At 36.2% G+C, this 18,767-nt stretch overlaps 1 non-coding gene and 1 gene segment (V, D, J or C); both read right to left on the bottom strand.

The window, feature by feature from the left end:
• Positions 1-1,037: 1,037 nt before the first annotated feature.
• On the bottom strand, positions 1,038-3,857 carry LOC131350520 (T cell receptor alpha variable 12-3-like; the record flags this gene model as incomplete). The annotated part of the segment is given in 2 exon segments: positions 1,038-1,333; positions 3,818-3,857. Coding segments are annotated over 2 exon segments (336 nt in total), but the record flags the coding sequence as incomplete, so codon positions are not given.
• An 11,227-nt stretch (positions 3,858-15,084) lies between these two features.
• Positions 15,085-15,156, bottom strand: trnap-agg (transfer RNA proline (anticodon AGG)). The gene has a single exon. It is a non-coding gene; the product is annotated as a tRNA-Pro (tRNA).
• Between the last annotated feature and the right edge of the window lie 3,611 nt (positions 15,157-18,767).

The raw sequence follows: 18,767 nt of genomic DNA, 5'->3' as shown, positions 1-18,767 counted from the left end.
ACCACCTTAATTTATTGGTCACCTCTATTTACAGTTTTAACAATGAACGGTTAAACACTACGAGGTTTAGGTGTGAGACTTTGTTGACAGTAGATGAGACTTGGACGGAGTTTCAATCTTGGTATGGCTGGGGTTGGAGCTGTGCCCAAGTTCCTGAGCAGAAGCGCAGCACGTCGTAAGAAGTCAAGGGTAGCAGGAGATAGAGCTAGGAATAATTGGAAGGAAACTGTGATTAAAACTACAGCAGGTGTAGAAGTGAAAGAAAACATTGTTTGCAATGAATTAAAACTAAGCAATCAAAGACAGAGCAGTGGCCCTGAAACTTACCCATGCTGTCCTCGGAGGTCAAAATGAACTGTTTGATGAAAACAAGCTGGAAAAGTCCTATTGATAAGTGCACAGATGTCCACTATTTTTATAACTGACCTCGGAAGTCCGATTATAATGGAATGTGAAAGAGTTAAAAAGTAAGAGATAATGGTGTCCAAAAAGAACCTGATATTTCAGGAAGTAAATAGGAGTGACTTTCTCAGCAAAGAAGGTTTGGTTTGAATATTATGAAAAGATAAGAGAAAAGAATTAAAAGACTATGTTTTGTGATGATTATTTCGGAGGTTGTTGGGATGTTCATTCGTGAGCAGCTCAATTCTTGTAACCAGCGCTGACTGCAAATAAACCTTGTATCTGCATTCATCCAGTCTGGGCAGTTTGGATTTTTTTAGTTAGAGCCTTGCTTGACTGAGCTGTCAGGTCAATGTGGAGCTGGAGACAGATAATAGCAAAGGATTAATTGAGTAGTATTAAATAGAGCGTTATAGTATCAGAAAAATATTTTCCACAGAGGGTTGCATCAAGAAGGTCATCCACTGTAAAACCTGCATCAAATCAAAATATGCAGATCAATGATCCACTGTGGCAAACCCTAACAGGATCAGCCGACAGAAGAAAAAACAGTAGTATGTTTGCCTTCAGTGTAGTTAAACTGTGTGAAAGTTTTTGTACAGTTCAGCTGGATTTCCTGTCACTGTGGGCACCAAAGCACAGTAGTATAGAGCAGAGTCTGATACAGCAGCAGAGGAGATGATCAGATCCACTTGTTGTATGTTTTTATCAACATGAGCGTTCAGACGTGGTGGGATTGGGTCACTTTTATACCCACTTGTATCAATATAAAGAAGGAACTCAGGGTTAGATGTTGGATATTGCCTGTACCAGTGCAGGTAGTTGTTTCCTGTATAACTTGTTTTATAGCTGCAGGACAGATTAACATTTTCACCTTCATGTACAACATTATGAGGGAAAACTGGCTCTATTGAATCTGCCATGGAGTCACCTGTCATAGAGGAAAGAACATAATGTCAGTAACCTATCTGTGGATCAAGCCAGTGTTACATAAATCTCACATTCTGCTTTTTCACATCACCACACAGACTATTTAACCATTAATTCAACTTTTAATATTTATGCAATAAACAAGGCAATTTACTCACCTAGTGAAAGCCACAGAAACACGAATATAAAAGTAAACATGATGAATGGTTTTAGCTGAATGTAAATATTCTGAGGTCTTTATGTACTCTGATATGATCATAAATGTTTATGAAGCTCCACCCCACAGCATCACATGACACCAATGTTACTGACAGATTGTTGATTCTTACTGAAGCATCGCTGTTTGTGGAGAATATTTCCACATTGTATTCAAGTTCAAGCAGGACATTTATTTAATTAATGCCACAAAAGGCAGATGCAAGTGCAAATTGCAAACTACCAGAAAAGGCTATGGTTGAAGCTGTGCTACACACGACAACCACAACGAGAAGTCATTTTCATTCACAAAGTATAACAACAAATACTAATTTCCAGAACATTACATAACATTACTCTCCTGAACTCCTGAATCTGTAAAGCTTCAGCTGCTTAACTTGAGCTTGCTTCAGCTTCTAACTGTCCTCACAGTCAGGCATTTCAGAAGTGAATGTAAACATGTAAATAGCTCCATCTTGTGAGAAAAGCATGGCCCTGTTCCAGTCATGTGTAGTGCTTTTTGTACAGTGTGGTTGGGCAGCAACAGTAAAGAAAAGCAAGAAGAGGAGTAACATTGTTATCCTGAGTGTTTAGTTCAGGTCTCTAGCTTTAGAAATAATTGCCAGTGTTGTGTATTTGAAATGTGTCTCTGATGTCTAGGAGAACTACTACTATAATTGGGATTACATTTTTTTTCTTTTCATTTTATTTCTTTTGTCTGCAGTATATAACATATAACAGTATTTAATATATTCCATTTTAAAAATTCCCCATAAAATTATAATAATATAAAATACAATACAATTTAGAAGCATCTTGTATTAAGCTCAATGCTCTTTTAAGTATCTGTGGTAATTCAAGTGTTTCCCTTAATATCAGTGCTGGATCAAGTGCTATTTTATAAGCTGCCAAATAATGAAGAGTGAAGTCTTTAGTTCACTAGTGTTACATTAAAACCCAGCAATTTAAACTATTTAAAGACATTGATATTTAACTTTGTTTTACATTTTTATTGCATCAGGAGAATAACAGCATGAACCTTAGCAGAAATAATTATTTTTGATTAAAGATTAACATTTATTTTTAAAAGATTTCTTCTCTGATTGCTCAACCAATAAGTATTAACAACATATGTAAGAGGATCATTGTTGATATTTAAAGGAAATAAACAGCGAAGTTTGAGAATTAAGAAAGAAACCTGTATTTGAATGAAACAGATAAACATCTCCCCCTGCTGAGAAATAAATCAAGCTTGACTTTTGTACAGTCTGTTTGAGTTTTGTGTCTCTGTGGGCTGCATGGCTGTAACAAACCTCCAGACACCGGGTGAGTAGGATCCATGTGCAGTTTATTAATATAATGCAAAACGACAGGCAAGAAAGGTCAGAGAACCGTAAAGACGAACTGCGATGCAAACTAATCCGAAAAACACTAGACTGACTCAGAAAACCGATGAAACAAAATGAGATCAAAACCACAACAGCAATCAGACAAAGAAACACGAGAAACAGCTTGGTACAGAGCTAGTCACAATACTCTGTAATGTGCATCCAAGACTGTCTCCATGATCAGACCAGCAGAGGAGCAGAGATTCATCACTGAGGCTCACAACTGATAGATTTGTGTATGAATGAACATACTGTCTCCTAATAATACATGTGTCAAAAATCTAATGTGATTTATAAATATACTCTTTATAAATCACATTAGAGACAGAATTCCTCCAAACATGGCATGTAAATTCAAAATCATCAGTAGATAATAGATTTCCATATAACAAAACTGTGTGAAAGTTTTTGTACAGTGCAGCTGGATTTCCTGTCACTGTGGGCCTCAGAGCACAGTAGTATAGAGCAGAGTCTGATACAGCAGCAGAGGAGACGATCAGATCCACTTGTTCATCTTTAACGTTAGCAGTCATTCTTGGGTCAGTGTTGGAAATTAGATTTCCTTTCTGGTCAACATTAAGAAGGAACTCAGGTTTAGATTTTGGATATTGCCTGTACCAGTACAGGTAGTCTGATGGACCACTTTTTTTATATGTGCAGGACAGAGTAACATTGTCACCTTCATCTACAGCTTTATGAGGGAGAAGTGGCTTTATTGAATCTGCCATGGAGTCACCTGTCATAGAGAAGAGAACATAATGTTTTTAATCTTTAAATAATCAACAGGAAATATTTAAGTCAGACCCACACTCTGCATTTTCACACTGCATCACCACACAGACTAATATTTAATATAATATAGTTAATATTTCTGCAATAACAAAAAGTCAATGTTAACTCACCTAGTGAAAGCCACAGATACATGAATATAACAGTGAACATGATGACTGGTCTTAGCTCAGTGAAAATAGTGGAGATCTTTCTGTAATCTAATATGTTAACACCATAAAGCTTCAAAATTGCTCCACCCCACAGCATCACATGACAGTGTCACCAATGTTGTTGTCAGATTGTTGATTCTTACTGAAACATCCTGGCTTTACATTCAGCCTCATATGGGAAACCTGTCCAGAGCACATTTAAGTAAACTCATACTGAAAGCAGGAAATTAATGTATTCCCTTAATGCTCAGCTCTAACAGTTAAATCTAAAAAAAATAAAACTTTCCTGTACTTATGATATCAAGAGAAGAAGAGAAAGAAGAGTAAAGGCAGATTTACAGATAAGATTCCAGTTTTCAGTGTTTCTCACACAGCAGGTGCTTTTGTTGATTTTTGTATGATTGAAGAATGTCACAAAGGTTTTACTGTGAAAAGTAGCTTTCATCGTCTCAAATAATGTGAGCAGGTTGTGTGGTGCTCTAGTTGTTGAGGCACAATAAGATAAGTGACTGCGCCATCTTGTGTTCACTGAAGAGAAAAAACATAACACACTAATAAATAAATAAAACCCTGCAAACAGGTCATATAGTCAAACATGTATGCTCTGGATTAATATTTTTATATTTGACCTTAGACTTAAATTGTATTCACAACACACAGAATTCCCTTTAGATAAATTTTCTTATGCTTGATCATGAATCACAACATTATATTTTAAACTAACATTCTTTTATGAAACATTTCTCTTCTTCACACTTTCTCACACTGAACACTGCAAAAGAGCAGAAGACAACAATGCACTAAAGAATAAGATGGTTCTAGTTACTTGTTTAAAAATACAAGGAATTGGTTTACTGATTAGTTTGACTATTATATATGTGAAGTTACGACACTTAGACAATAAAATGCCCTTCATCTGCAGTGTAATTACTCCAGACAGAACAGAGAGGATCATGAGTCCACTGGCATTGTGGAATTCTGCTATGAGGATTGACCTGAGCCTTGTCTTTAGTGCACTTGTTATCAGTCAATATGGAATTGTACCATGAGGGTAGAAATCTTTCTTTATAATAACAATGACACAACACCACACTACAAGAAAACACTTTAAGCAGAAGGATTTTAACAGTGTGATAGCACAGTGACACAGCAGGTAGTGTTGCTGCATCACAGCTTCAGGATCCCCAGTTTGATGATGAGTTCAGGTCACTGTCAGTTTGTGTGCAGTTTTGCATCACCTTCAAAAAACATGACAATCACCACAAGAGAGAAAGAGAGAATCCCACAAAAGCACAACTTGAACTTTCTCTAAAGAATCTCAAAGCTGCTTTCAATATAACAAAACTGTGTGAAAGTTTGCTTGTTCCTACATTTTCCATTTCTTGATCATTCTGTAAAATTCTATCTAAGATAGTTTTAATGAATTAAATGTTGCAGTGGTATTTATTGTTTTTTTTGTTGAAATTGGTTTTGTCTGTTTTCCTTCCTCTGTGTGTCATGTGTGCAGCAGAAGGGAGCTTATTGTTAGAACCACTATACTTGTGAATAAGGAAGAAGTATTTTTTTTTACTTTAATTAACCCCTTAATGCTCAGTCCTAACAAACACACAATGTTACAGGGAGTTAAATAGAAAAAATAAAATGTTTCTGTACTCAAGATAGCATCAGAAGTGAAAGAACAATAAAGGCAGAGTTTCAGATGAGTTCAGTGTTTCTGACACAGCAGGTGCTTTTGTTTGTCACAGAAATGACATTAGATGAGTATTTATTTTTATTACAGTTTAGTCTTAAGTGGTCAGATGTGTAGAATTGTGTAGAATGAAAGGGTCAGTGATTAATTCTTGTAGTTTGTGCTCTGCCTCAATAGCAAGGTTTCCAAGTCTGTAAGCAGCTTTACTGTTTTTACCGCCATGTTTGTCTCTTTATTCAACTTTTACACTGTAGGCAAACAGCCTCTGCAAGATTATATAAAAGATAAAAACATTTACACATTGTTTTGGTGATATATGTTCATGGTCCTGTCCTTCATCCTGTCCTACATCCTGTCCTATCAGGGGAGTAAACACACAATTACACAATTACCTTAAATTTACTTAAATACTTGATTATTAATCACAAGATAATATTTGACACCGAAAAACCTTCATGAAATTATTTATTTATTTTGCCCAAACTGAACACTGTGCAAAACAATAGAAAAAATCACTGTAATAATGAATGAGTTCTAGTCAACCTTGAATGAGGAACCTGTCCTAAGCACATAGTAAACAAATACTGACAGCATATCATTTCTATTAATGAAAACAATCAATCTATTCTGTAAATATTAAATAATAATTAAATGTTATGTTGTTGTAAATTTAATATATATACATTGGGGCATTGTTTGTGAGTTCACAGTGTAGTATTGATTCACCCCTAATTATTAACAGTAGTACAGATTTATTATCAAATATAATTAGGATCTGTGTCTTGGGGCCTGAAACAAAAATCTCACTTAGAAGTTTCCTAAACAGACTTGCTTTCTTTTACAGGTTCCACAGATGCAGGGTCTCAGAGGGTAACAGACATATTCCCAAAACCCACAGCAATTAAGTGCTGAAGTATTTCAATCAATGTCAAAAACACACTGGGAAATCAAACTAGAGGACATTCTTATTATTCAAGACTCAAGACCAAAGTAAACCTGCACAGAAACATATGTTGAACACGTCAGATCTCAAGCACAATAAACACAGAAATAACTGTTCATCAAATGGAATGGTGTAACATTTTTGGGTATTTCAGGCATGTGAACTTTACACTGTCATTTACTAAGCTAGCTAAAGTTATTATTATCTAGGCTGATTGGAGTCTCTAAATTGCCCGTTGTCTGTGTGCCCTGCGATTGGCTGGCACTCCGTCCAGGGTGTATCCTGCCTTGATTCCTGAGTTAGGTACAGGCTCCCTGAGGATAGATTGGATAAGCAGTACAGACAATGAAAATAATGAAATTGTTTTCCTATTTGATTCATTTGTTAATTACATTACTCTTTTTTTCTACACAGAGCACATCAATACAAATGACTAGGTCTGAAATGCACGGCCTATACTGGTATATTGTATATTGTAAAATTCTGCTGTGATGATTGAACCAAGCTTTTACTTTTTATTTCCAGGTTATCAAGGAATATGGAATAGTATCATCAGTGTATAAAGATGTATACCTGACTATCTGAGTAAAGTGTCTGGAAGAGGCTCGGAGGCAACATCCACAAAGTTGTATATATTTTCTGGTAAGGATCCTCAATGGTGGATAGATAGACTCTAATCATCTTTCTAGTGGTTTTCATTATCTTCCATAGAGTCTTCTGCTCTGACACGGAGTGCAGTTTAATATTAAACAGCTGAATAGTTTCACATGATGCTATCAATATTTCCCTGAATGTAATGATGAGGATGGGAGAGAGGGGTCTGCTCTCCTATCTCTACATGAAATTGAGACACTTCTGGGATTTTCTGGCTCAGATAAGATCCTATGTGATGCACCATAAAAACTGTCATCACTGTGATGCCAACAGTCATGTATTTTTTAACCTGTGGATTGTTGCTTTTACATGGCTTTAAGCCTCTTCTTCTTCTTTCTGCATGTAGACTCATCAGAGCATCTAAAGAAATCCCCAAGAAGATTGAATACCAAAATAAGGAAAAGCTACTTTTAAAAGTTATATTAATAATCCCTCTCTAAACCAAATATTATACCATTAATGAATGCAAAATATTTAACTAATTTTTACTTTTCAGGCACTGATGAACTGTCAGACAAAGACATCAGATAGTATTGCTGTCTCACAGTTCCATGGTACCCAGTTCGAGATTGAGCTCAGGTTTCCCTCATTTCCAGTGTTGCCAAGAAAAGCTATAGATCTCTGAACAGGATCAAGTGGTTAATGAAGCTTAAAAAACAATTAGCTATCTCCTAATAATCCAACATTTGTCAAACTATAACATATTTATGAACCCTTTATAAATTGCAAGAGAGACAGAATTCGCCAAAAATAGCATGTAAATAGCAGCTCAACATCATCAGCAGAACTGCTTTCAATATAACAAAACTGTGTGAAAGTTTTTGTACAGTGCAGCTGGATTTCCTGTCACTGTGGGCGCCAGAGCACAGTAGTATAGAGCAGAGTCTGATACAGCAGCAGATGAGATGATCAGATCCACTTGTTTAGTTTTATCATCAACTTTAGCAGACATTCTTTGGTCAGTGTTGGAAATTAGATTTCCTTTTTGGTCAACAATAAGAAGGAACTCAGGTTTAGATTTTGGATATTGCCTGTACCAGTGCAGGTAGTTTCCTGTAGTAAAGCTTGGTTTGTATTTGCAGGACAGAACAACATCATCACCTTCATCTACAGCTTTATGAGGGAAATCTGGCTCTATTGAATCTGCCATGGAGTCACCTGTCATAGAGAAGAGATCATAATGTTTTAACCTTTAAATAATCAACAGGAAATACTTAAGTCAGACCCACACTCTGCATTTTCACACTGCATCACCACACAGACTAATATTTAATATAATAGTTAATATTTCTGCAATAACAAAAAGTCAATGTTAACTCACCTAGTGAAAGCCACAGATACATGAATATAACAGTGAACATGATGACTGGTCTTAGCTCAGTGAAAATAGTGGAGATCTTTCTGTAATCTAATATGTTAACACCATAAAGCTTCAAAATTGCTCCACCCCACAGAATCACATGACAGTGTCACCAATGTTGTTGTCAGATTGTTGATTCTTACTGAAACATCCTGGCTTTACATTCAGCCTCATATGGGGAACCTGTCCAGAGGACATTTAAGTAAACACATACTGAAAGCAGGAAATAAAGTTTTGTTGTAAATCTGAAAAATAAAACTTTCCTGTACTCATGATAGCATTAGAAGAAGAGAAAGAAGAGTAAAGGCAGATTTACAGATAAGTTTCCAGTTTTCCGTGTTTCTGACACAGCAGGTGCTTTTGCTTGACAAAGAAATGACATTAGATGATTATTTATTCTTATGACAGTTTAGTGTTAAGTGGACAGTTGTGTTGTTTAATCAGAATGGTATCTCTGAAATTATCTTAGGCACTAAGAGTAACCAGGGCAGGGGTTAGGATATTATATCAGCAGTATGTATGATAGAAGAACAAGTATACTCTATGTCACAAAGGTTTTACTGTGAAAAGTAGCTTCCATCATCTCAGAGAATGTGAGCAGGTTGTGTGGTGCCCTAGTTCTAGACCCACAATAAGATAAGTGACTGCGCCATCTTGTGTTCACTGAAGAGAAAAACCTTAACACACTAATAAATAAAGCCCTGCAAAAAGGTCATACAGCCACACATATATTGGATTTTTAATTTTTATTAGACCTTATATTTAAATTGTATTTACAGTTTGGGGTGTCATCCATTTCTCTCTTAAATACTGCTGGGTTTGTCACTGTATCTTTGTTTTTTTATATTTTCTTTACATTACTTAATACAAAGCAGAAAAAATTAATAATATGGAAACAGATGTTGAACACGGTTGTAAAACTCAACAACTAAACTAAATTGGCCACTGAGAAATGCTTTATATTCACATGATATACTTTCTGTCCTATCAGGGGATTAAACACACACAACTGCCTTTAGATAAATTTACTTAGATGCTTGATTATGAATCTCAACATATTTTAAACCAACATACTTTTATGAAATGATTCTTAGTCTTTTCTTCAAATGTTCTCACACTGAATACAAAAACAAACCAATGCAGTAATGAATGATCCAGTTCTAGTCAACTGTAGTGTTTATAAAATCTGATGACACTGATAATGCATGATGACAGGATAATGCTAGGTGAAGTGCAGGCCAGTTGGTGGGTGCATGTGTAAAAGTTTAGGATTTAAAATAAACAAACAAAAAAATCTAAATAAACACCATATAAAATAAATAACAAAACTTTACATCAGACGCACTTCAGCAGTTCATTATTTTCTGTGATTTTGTGCACCTTAGTTTATTAGCGTTTTTTATACCATGAATGGTCTTAGCTGAATAGAAATATTCTTTCTGTACTCTAATATGTTCATTTTATGAAGCTCCACCCCACAGCATCACATGACAGTGTTACCAATGTTGCTTTAATGTTGATTAATGTTTGCAATCAGGCAGCTTACTGGTTAGCACGTTCGCCTCACACCTCCACGCGTCCATCTCCATGTGTCCTGGGTTCGAGTCTTGCTCCTGCTCACTGTGTGTGTGTGTGTGTGTGTGTGTAGAGTTTGCACGTTGCTTGGTGGGTTTCCTGCAGGTGCTACAGTTTCCTCCCAAAGACATGCTTCTAGGCTGATTGGAGTTCTGTAGTGTGTAAATGAGTGTGTGTGTGCACCCTGCGATGAATTGGCACTCTGTCCAGGGTGTATCCTGCCTTGATGCCCGATGATGCCTGAGATAGGCACAGGCTCCCTTTGACCTGAGAATAGATCAGATAAGTGGTACAGAAATGAAATGTTTGTAATCAGTGGTGTCTGCATCTACATCTGGAATATTCCAATCCAAAATAGTTTCTAAAGTATCTAAACCAGTGGTGGGCCATCAGTGCCAGCAAGGCCTTCTCTGCTGGCCTAAACAGCAGTGATCTGAATCACTGATTTGCATTTTAATATATTTTTCCATGCGTGTGTATTAAATTATTCCCAATAGTCTATTCTCTACATTTCCTAGCTTTGCTCTTGGTTGCGCTGCTTCCAGTAATGATAAGAATGTTTATCTAATCATATTTCAGCCAGTGGCTGACATCATGTGTTGCCAGAGTGAAAGAAATCTGTCTTAAGGCCTTCAGAATGAATAGTGCAGGCGCCCGTAGTTTATTATAAGTGGCAATTAAAATTGTTACATTAACCAATCAGATTTCGAGTTGGCGTCATTGGCGCCATCTAGCAGGCATACGATTACGTCAGCAATTTCCCGTCCTTTGATTGGACAACTGGAGTAGTCAGAGGCAGAGAACCACACAAACTAAATAAAATTATATTAACTCACAATGACTGACAGAGGAGAAGAAATCGATTTGGTGGCAGACATCCTTACACATGCATTTTCAAGGCAGACTATAATAAAATTGACTATTCCTTGTGAGGTGTGAAATACTCTAGCCTAATTTCTATTTTACTTTGCTATTAAACGGTTGAGGACACCAGTGAAGACCGCAGAACGCGGTAACCATAGTAACCAGTGTTTTCCGGATTGGACCTAAGATTTCCAGCCAAGCTACAGCTTAAAACCCGTCCATTTAAAAATGAAATAAAATAAAATAGCAGCCCAAAATGCATACTGTGATAACTAATACATTAACAAACAGAAAACCCAAAACAAATGGGTAAGTGCAAAGGGCACTATTTACACACACACACACAGACACACACACACACACACACACACTGACAGACCCGCAGCACAGGCGATCTCACCCAGTGTCCAGCTCTTCAAGTCCTGCAGAAATCTGCAGAAGTTTTGATAATTTTATGATCATTCCTAAATATCATACAACATTACATTAGTAATATTGTCTGTCAGATACTGAGTCAGGAAGTGGTTATGCCCAAGGCATAAGCGAACTAAGCGGCTGCTTAGGGCCCCGTAGCCACCAGGGGGCCCCCAAGAGTACATGAAATGACATCGTCTTTTTTTTGATATCTGTCAATGGACAATGATTATTATACAAAATGACAATAATTAGTTATAATTAGTGATATTGGTGGCACAGAGGGGCCCCCGAAATAAAATGTTAGGATATTGTTTGTACAATTAAAGCCAAACACAATGACTGCTTGACTCATAAGAAAGTGTCTGTTTCCTTACTGACAATGTTATCATCTTCATCCTACGGACCGATTTTATCAGATTAACATCATCACCTTCATCTACAAGTGTGAGCAGAGTCCTAGCACCTGACCCACAATAAGATAACTCACTAAACCATCTTTTTGCTCTTCTTTTTCGTTTTTAAGGTAATTGAAGGTAATTTATTTATTAATGACATTAATAAACAAACTTCTGAACTATAATTAATATTATATAATGTATATATTTAGTATTTTGTGCATTTCTTTGTATAACCTTCCCATACAGAGTTCCATAGAGTTCCTGGACTAAATCGCTGTTCCAGTTCACTTCAAATATTTTTCCATCTGATTTTATTCAGTAGGGTTAATTAAGTGTAGTGACCAAAGAACAAAACTGGAGCTATGATTGCACTGGTGTTAATTACAATCATACAGGTCTCACAAACAGAATATTGTCTATAGAGAAAAAGAGCTGCAGAGGAACAGAAACTTTTCCTCCAACAATTTTCTTCATCTATTGATCAAGAGGAGAATAAACTGTGCACCTGAGCCTTTCCTCATTAATGTTCAAGAACACGTCTGTTATAAACAATCAGCTAAAAGAACATTCTCACTCTAACTACATTTCACTGGCAATCAGAAACTGATATGTATTTATTTTATAGTTATGTTTGGTTACTTAAAGATGATTGTGATTACATTAAACAGTGTATTCTGGGTGGATGAATTGTTGTCAACAGCCTTTAATATAAATACACCAATTTATTTGAATTTATTGACAACAATTTATTATTAAGCAACTTTTTAAAATACTTGTTCTTTTGGTTTGTAACTTGCAAACTAAAGGACTTAGCAATATCAGCAATAGTGAAGAAAACCAAGTGGGCATAATAACATTGTTATCCTGAGTGTTTAGTTAGTTTGTGTTTGTTTTTTGAAATAAACATCATATTTATTCATATTCATGACAACTCTGCTTTACCTCACACAGCAACTCTTTCTCATCTACTAGACAATTTGCAAATCTTAGTATGCTAAAACTACAGTAAAACCAAGCCCCAGATCCATAAGCTGCAGCTGAAACCTAATGAATGGTCATTCAATCAGAGTTTATTTTAAGTACCTACTTTATCCTGGTCACACTTCCACAACTGTCTATATACATTATATATACACACCTTCATTCATTCATTCATGCTTTGTCCTGGGCAGGTGAATCTGGAGCTTCTCCCAGCAACACTAGGGATGATGCAGGAATACACCCTGGATGATACAGCAGTCTAATGCAGGACAAAATGCACAGACACATTCACACACTCATTCAGACTTAGGGGAAATTTAGTGTCAGCAGTCCACCTTAAGTTGGAACGTTTAAATCACAGTACAAATAAGAAAACAGAGGACAAGCTCAAAAGGCTAGAGTCATCATCCCTCCATCAAATAATTATGTTTAAGATTATAGGCATTACCCTTATGTGCAATCAAACCTTGTCACTAATTTTTTATTTATTTTTTTTTTTTTATCTGTATGATCAAACTCACATCTGTTCAAATGAACATGCAGAATAAACATTTAATAAATGAATGTAGATGTAGATTTTTTTATTTATAGTTGTGTTAATCCCTCATTTTCTTTTCAGGCTATTAGCTCCAGCTGCAAATGTTTTCACAAATGTTGTTTGTCTCTGTGGTTAACTGATAAGTTGGTAAAGTGAGTCTCTTTCATCTTCTGTGGTTTTAGAAACTTAATATACCATGTTGATGTATTTGTAAAGCCTTTCAGTGACTCTGTATCACTGTGCTGTTACTCTAAGAGCACAATGATAGAGTGCAGAATCTGAGAGCTTTAGACCTCTGATAGTAAGTTCAGTAGAGTCTCTGCTTGTTTTCGACTCTAGTCGACGATCATCAGGAGTGCTCCCAGCACCTGCATTTGACCTTGCGCCTTTATACAGTAAATACTGTGGTGTGCTGTTAGGATATTGTTTGTACCAGTAAAGCAAAATGTATTCACTGCTTGCCTCATATGAACATTTCAGAATAACAGTCTCTGCTTCTTTCCTGACAATGTTTGCATCTGTTGGCCAAATTTTATCTGCAAAGCTACCTGGTGTGACAAAAATATAAAGAAACATGTCAGTGAAGTATTTTTTGTAATTCCAATATTGACTTAAGGAATCAAGAAATTATTAGATTAATACAAACATGCTTATTAATTAATGCAATTATTTAACTGATTAAATATCATTGTAATAATTAATAACTGAAAATGACCTGTAACTAGAGTGAGAATCAGTGGTATGTATCTCACTATGTACAGTAAGTTGTATAGTTGATCCATTTCTGAACACAGCTCTGTGAGGATTCTGTATAATAGTGCTGTATGTGCTGAACTTTACACGTCTCTAGAAGGACACACCCAGGAAGTGATGCTGTTGTAGTGTAGAGTCATTACTATGGCTGTGTTGTATTTTAAGATTCATCATCTATACCATACTATAAGCCTTTATCTGTTTGTGTGTTTTTTTAATTATTTGTACATTTATAAATAATTATGATAATTTCCTATGATAAAAATCATAGGAAACTGGATCCATGAGTAAACTGGATCCAATCTCTCATAAGTAAATTTGCTGTGTCTGTTCCCAAAAGGTAATTAAATTCACTTCATTTTCATTCATATCACTTTTAACAATAGACACTGTCTCAATGCAGCTTTACAGAAATACAGAAATTCAGAATAGAAATTACAAAGTTGAAAATTAACTTTACCCCTAATGAGCAACTCTGAGGCAACAGCGGCAAGAAAAAACTCTGTGAGACGATATGAGGAAGACTCAAATGTGAACCCATCCTCATCTGGGTGATACCAGAGAGTGTGATTATGAATAAATTACCTTCTAATTGTATATTATCAAACATTAAAAGCAGCCGAGGAGATGATCAGATCCACTTGTTTAGTTTTATCATCAACTTTAGCAGACAGACGTGGTGGCATAGGGTTTTACCTTTTACCCTCCTTTCTGAAAAGGTCAATGTTAACTTACCTAATGAAAGCCACAGACACATGAATATAACAGTGAACATGATGAATGGTGTTAGTAAAATGACAATATTCTGAGGTCTTTCTGTACTCTATTATATTAATTTTTCAGAGGTTCATGTCTCCACAAAGTGAGACATTCTCCATCCCGCTCCCTGTATTCCAGAGATAGGCTCCAGGTTGGAGCTTTAATTTTCAGAGGTAATTACAGTGGGATTTGAACCTTTTTGGACCTCTGGAGAAACAAGCTTCCAAGCGAGAACCAAGCCAGCAGTGCAAGTATCCATTAGTTTTATCCCAACCACTCTATTCCATTTAAAACCAGGGCTCCTCCGGGATTTGAACCCGGGACCTCTCGCACCCTAAGCGAGAATCATACCCCTAGACCAACGAGCCAGGTCATCCCTGTTACCTTGATGTGCACCAATGAAGGTTCACTGTACTCTGTAACTGTATGACCTTCTTGCTCATATGGCCTGGGGTCCGAGTAAAAGGAACTCGGTTACACAAAGTCAAGTTAACAATAAAGCGAGGCTCCTGTGGGATTTGAACCTTTTTGGAATCCAGACGCTAAGTGTGAACCAAGTAAGCAGCTCTTGCCATTGGGCCAAATTATGTCATTTACAGGGTTGTTACTGTAGTCTTAGATTTCTGTTCTTGGTGAACAGGAATGAAACCCGATGTGGTCTTTAGCTGTTGTAGCTCATCTACCTCAAGAATTGATTATGGAGCACTATTTCAGTAGAGCTTATTTATTTCCTGATTGTGTGATGGAAACTGTGTTTTTATTTTCCACAATTCTTATTCTTAGTTATACATACTTTCAGGTATCCTGTAATTCTCAAAAATATATTAAACACCCTGCAAAGACACACATGATGAACACATTAAATAGCATGCTCAGTAAAATAAACAAACAAACATAAAATAAAATAAAAATAAATCAGATCAGCTGCTTGTCAAAAGAGTTTACAATATCCACATTTTTATTCCTAGAACAGAATCAAATTCCAGCATGTGATCTTTACACTGTCATTAAGTAAATAAACCATCAAACCTGCCACTATTGTTTATGAGAACTGCACTTAATACTGCAGAGGGAGTGAACATGTGGCTTCTTCAAACACACACCTAACTTTTCTATCTGTATTTGGATTCACTTAGAATGTTTTGTCTATTCAATTCAAATAAAGTATTCATATATGGTTATATACATACATTTCTATTGGATCAATAATCAGAATGCTGATGTTATGCATAGCTTCCAGTCTTTTCTTCTTATTGTGATTCTTTAACACTTTCATGTTTGAGGTCTCTGTAGGTTTTTGGACAGTGAAGTTGACTTTCCTGTCACTGTGGGCTGCAAGGCGCAGTAGTACAGTGCAGAGTCTGATACTGAAGCAGGCGAGATCTCCAAATCCACACGCTTCAGACTCTTATGAACTTTAGCAGACAAATGAGGATGAGGAGTATCACCTGTCTGATTCCCTCCCGATTCCGTCAACAGAACGAGGAATTCTGGTGCTGCATTGGAATATTGTCCATACCACTGTAGATTGTTCATAGAAACAGTGTATTTATAATCACAGGAGAGTGTAACTGCTTGCTCCTCTTTACCATAGACAGCAGAAGATGTTGGAGTAATGCTGTCCTGTGTGCTCTCACCTGAAGAGGACATTTATTTCAGAATATTATCATTTTATATTATACAGTATACATACAGTACATGCTTACAATCTAAAACACTCACACATGGAAACATTTCTTTACTAGTTATAAAACATTTAAACATGATATATGGGGATAAATAAAATATAAGCTTACCTATGAACATGGTAAAAAACAGAAACACAGAAAACCTGTGTTTGAGAGCATGTGCACAAATACATAAGCATCTTGTATTAAGCTCAAGATTCTGCAGTAATTCAAGTGTTTCAGTCGGACTGCACTCCACACACCATGTACCTGTGCTGAAGCTTTGTTCAGGTTTAATGTTCATGGCTACTTTAACACTCCACATGGTTCTGTTGTGTCCAGGTCCAATCAGGTTCAGTTCTAGAGTATTTTCATGTCATGTACTGCCATCTGCAGGAGCTGAATTTAAATAGACATATACATTGTTTACATCAAGAACCATCAATATATTTTAAAACAAAAGTATTGCTCACCACGCTGGGAATAGTTCACAGTTTCAATTCACAGATTCATTTGGAATCATTACAGCATTTCAGCATATCAGAACACAAGAATAACCCGTCTTTTTCTTTTTTATCTGTATTTCTGACATTAACCTAGACAAAAACAAGTCCTCAGATTCAGCATCCTTAAAGAGACAAATTTGCTGGTGTGCTTGTGATTATTGTCCTTTAATATGACCCAGTTTCAGCACAACATAAGCTCATGGACAGTCTTACATTTGTCTCAAGAATATTCTAATATAAAGTGGAGATCATCAATGTCCAAATGATTAAAAGTTTTCTAGAGCCTGTGGCTGCAAAACAACCGAATCCTCACCCCTCCACCACCATGACACTTGGTATGAGGTGTTTGTTGTGATAAACTCTGTTTGACCTTCACCAAACATGAAACTATGAATAATGATTAACCATCAGGCCAAAAAAATATTGTTCCCGAATTTGTTAAGATGCTGCCATGTTTTTTTGGAGAGAAAGGGCTTCTTCCTCTCACCTCCTCCATGAAAGCCATATGTGGAGGCAGGACTGAGGTGGAGCACAGGTTTGTGAATGGAAGGTGGTGCAGGGAAGAGTAAGTGCTGTTTCCACAGGTCAGGGTCATAACACTTAAGACCTGGGAAATGCAACTGTGAATGGATTTTTGCTGATCCATTTAAAATTTGGCAGACATTGTACATCCATTTAACTGAAAATACAAATGTTAATACACAATTTCCATTTTCATTTCATTTTCACTCAATCTTGATGAATTTCATTATGATCAATAAAAGGAAAGCAAATTTGACTAACACTTTCCTTATTCATCCATTTTAACTTCTTGTAACTATACAATGGAATTATGGTCTGGAGTGCTCACATTTTGTTCTGGATCTTAGTTCACATTTGGTAAAGTAACATACATTTATACACACAGGAATAATAAACACATGAAAGAATAAATAAATGTATGAATGGAAAATAAATTACAGGATATAAAATATAGGATATTGTTTGTACCAATAAAGCAGAATGTTATCTCTGCTTCACTTATATGAACATTTCAGAGTAACAGTGTACTGAATAAACAAAAAGTAACCATGTGCCTTTATCATGAATTAAAGTTTAAACCTAATGTCATGTATTGGAGTTGAGTTGAAAATCAACATTTTATATATATACACATATCTTGATGTATAGAAATGATCTGACCGAGGCTGTAATAGATGCAAATGAAATACGTTATTAGAGTTAGGATAGGAGGATGATGAGAGGAGGGTTAATATTGGTTGAAATGATATTAGATGAAAGACAAACACAGAAAATTCATTAACACTAAACCTGGAAATGTAACGAGAAAGCAATTATTTCTAGTGAGAATGATAAAATGCTACACAGGCTACAACTGACTGTGCAATTCTGGTCCTAAAGTCCTGGGATCGTTGTGCAGACCTGTCAAGGGGAAAAAGAAGAGAGATATTTTAAAATGTGACAATTGAAATGTTACAAAATCAATTTATACTCATCTGTGGAGCGCTTGAGCAATGTAGGGACAAAATATGAACTGTAACAAAGTATGGAATGGGAACTTGTGCAATAAATTGTGTTTTTGTGTGTGTGTGTTGTGTTGGTGGGTACTGGGAAGGTGTAGAAGTAAGGGAAGGACATTGCCAAGAGCCTCTCCAAAGTCTTCACCATCTTCTTCTCGACATGCTGCCCGAGGAGCTGCCTAACCGTGCTGGCTAAAGCTGGCGGGTCGGTGTAGAGCTCCAGGGGCTGAGAGAACAGTACCACAAAAAGGCCTGTAAGCTGATCCTATCAACAAATGACACAAAC

Source organism: Hemibagrus wyckioides, unplaced genomic scaffold (genome assembly GCF_019097595.1).
Source record: "Hemibagrus wyckioides isolate EC202008001 unplaced genomic scaffold, SWU_Hwy_1.0 Contig4, whole genome shotgun sequence".
Classification (NCBI taxonomy): domain Eukaryota; kingdom Metazoa; phylum Chordata; class Actinopteri; order Siluriformes; family Bagridae; genus Hemibagrus; species Hemibagrus wyckioides.
Note: the sequence above shows the minus strand (reverse complement) of the source record. Positions and strands in the feature narration are given on the sequence as shown.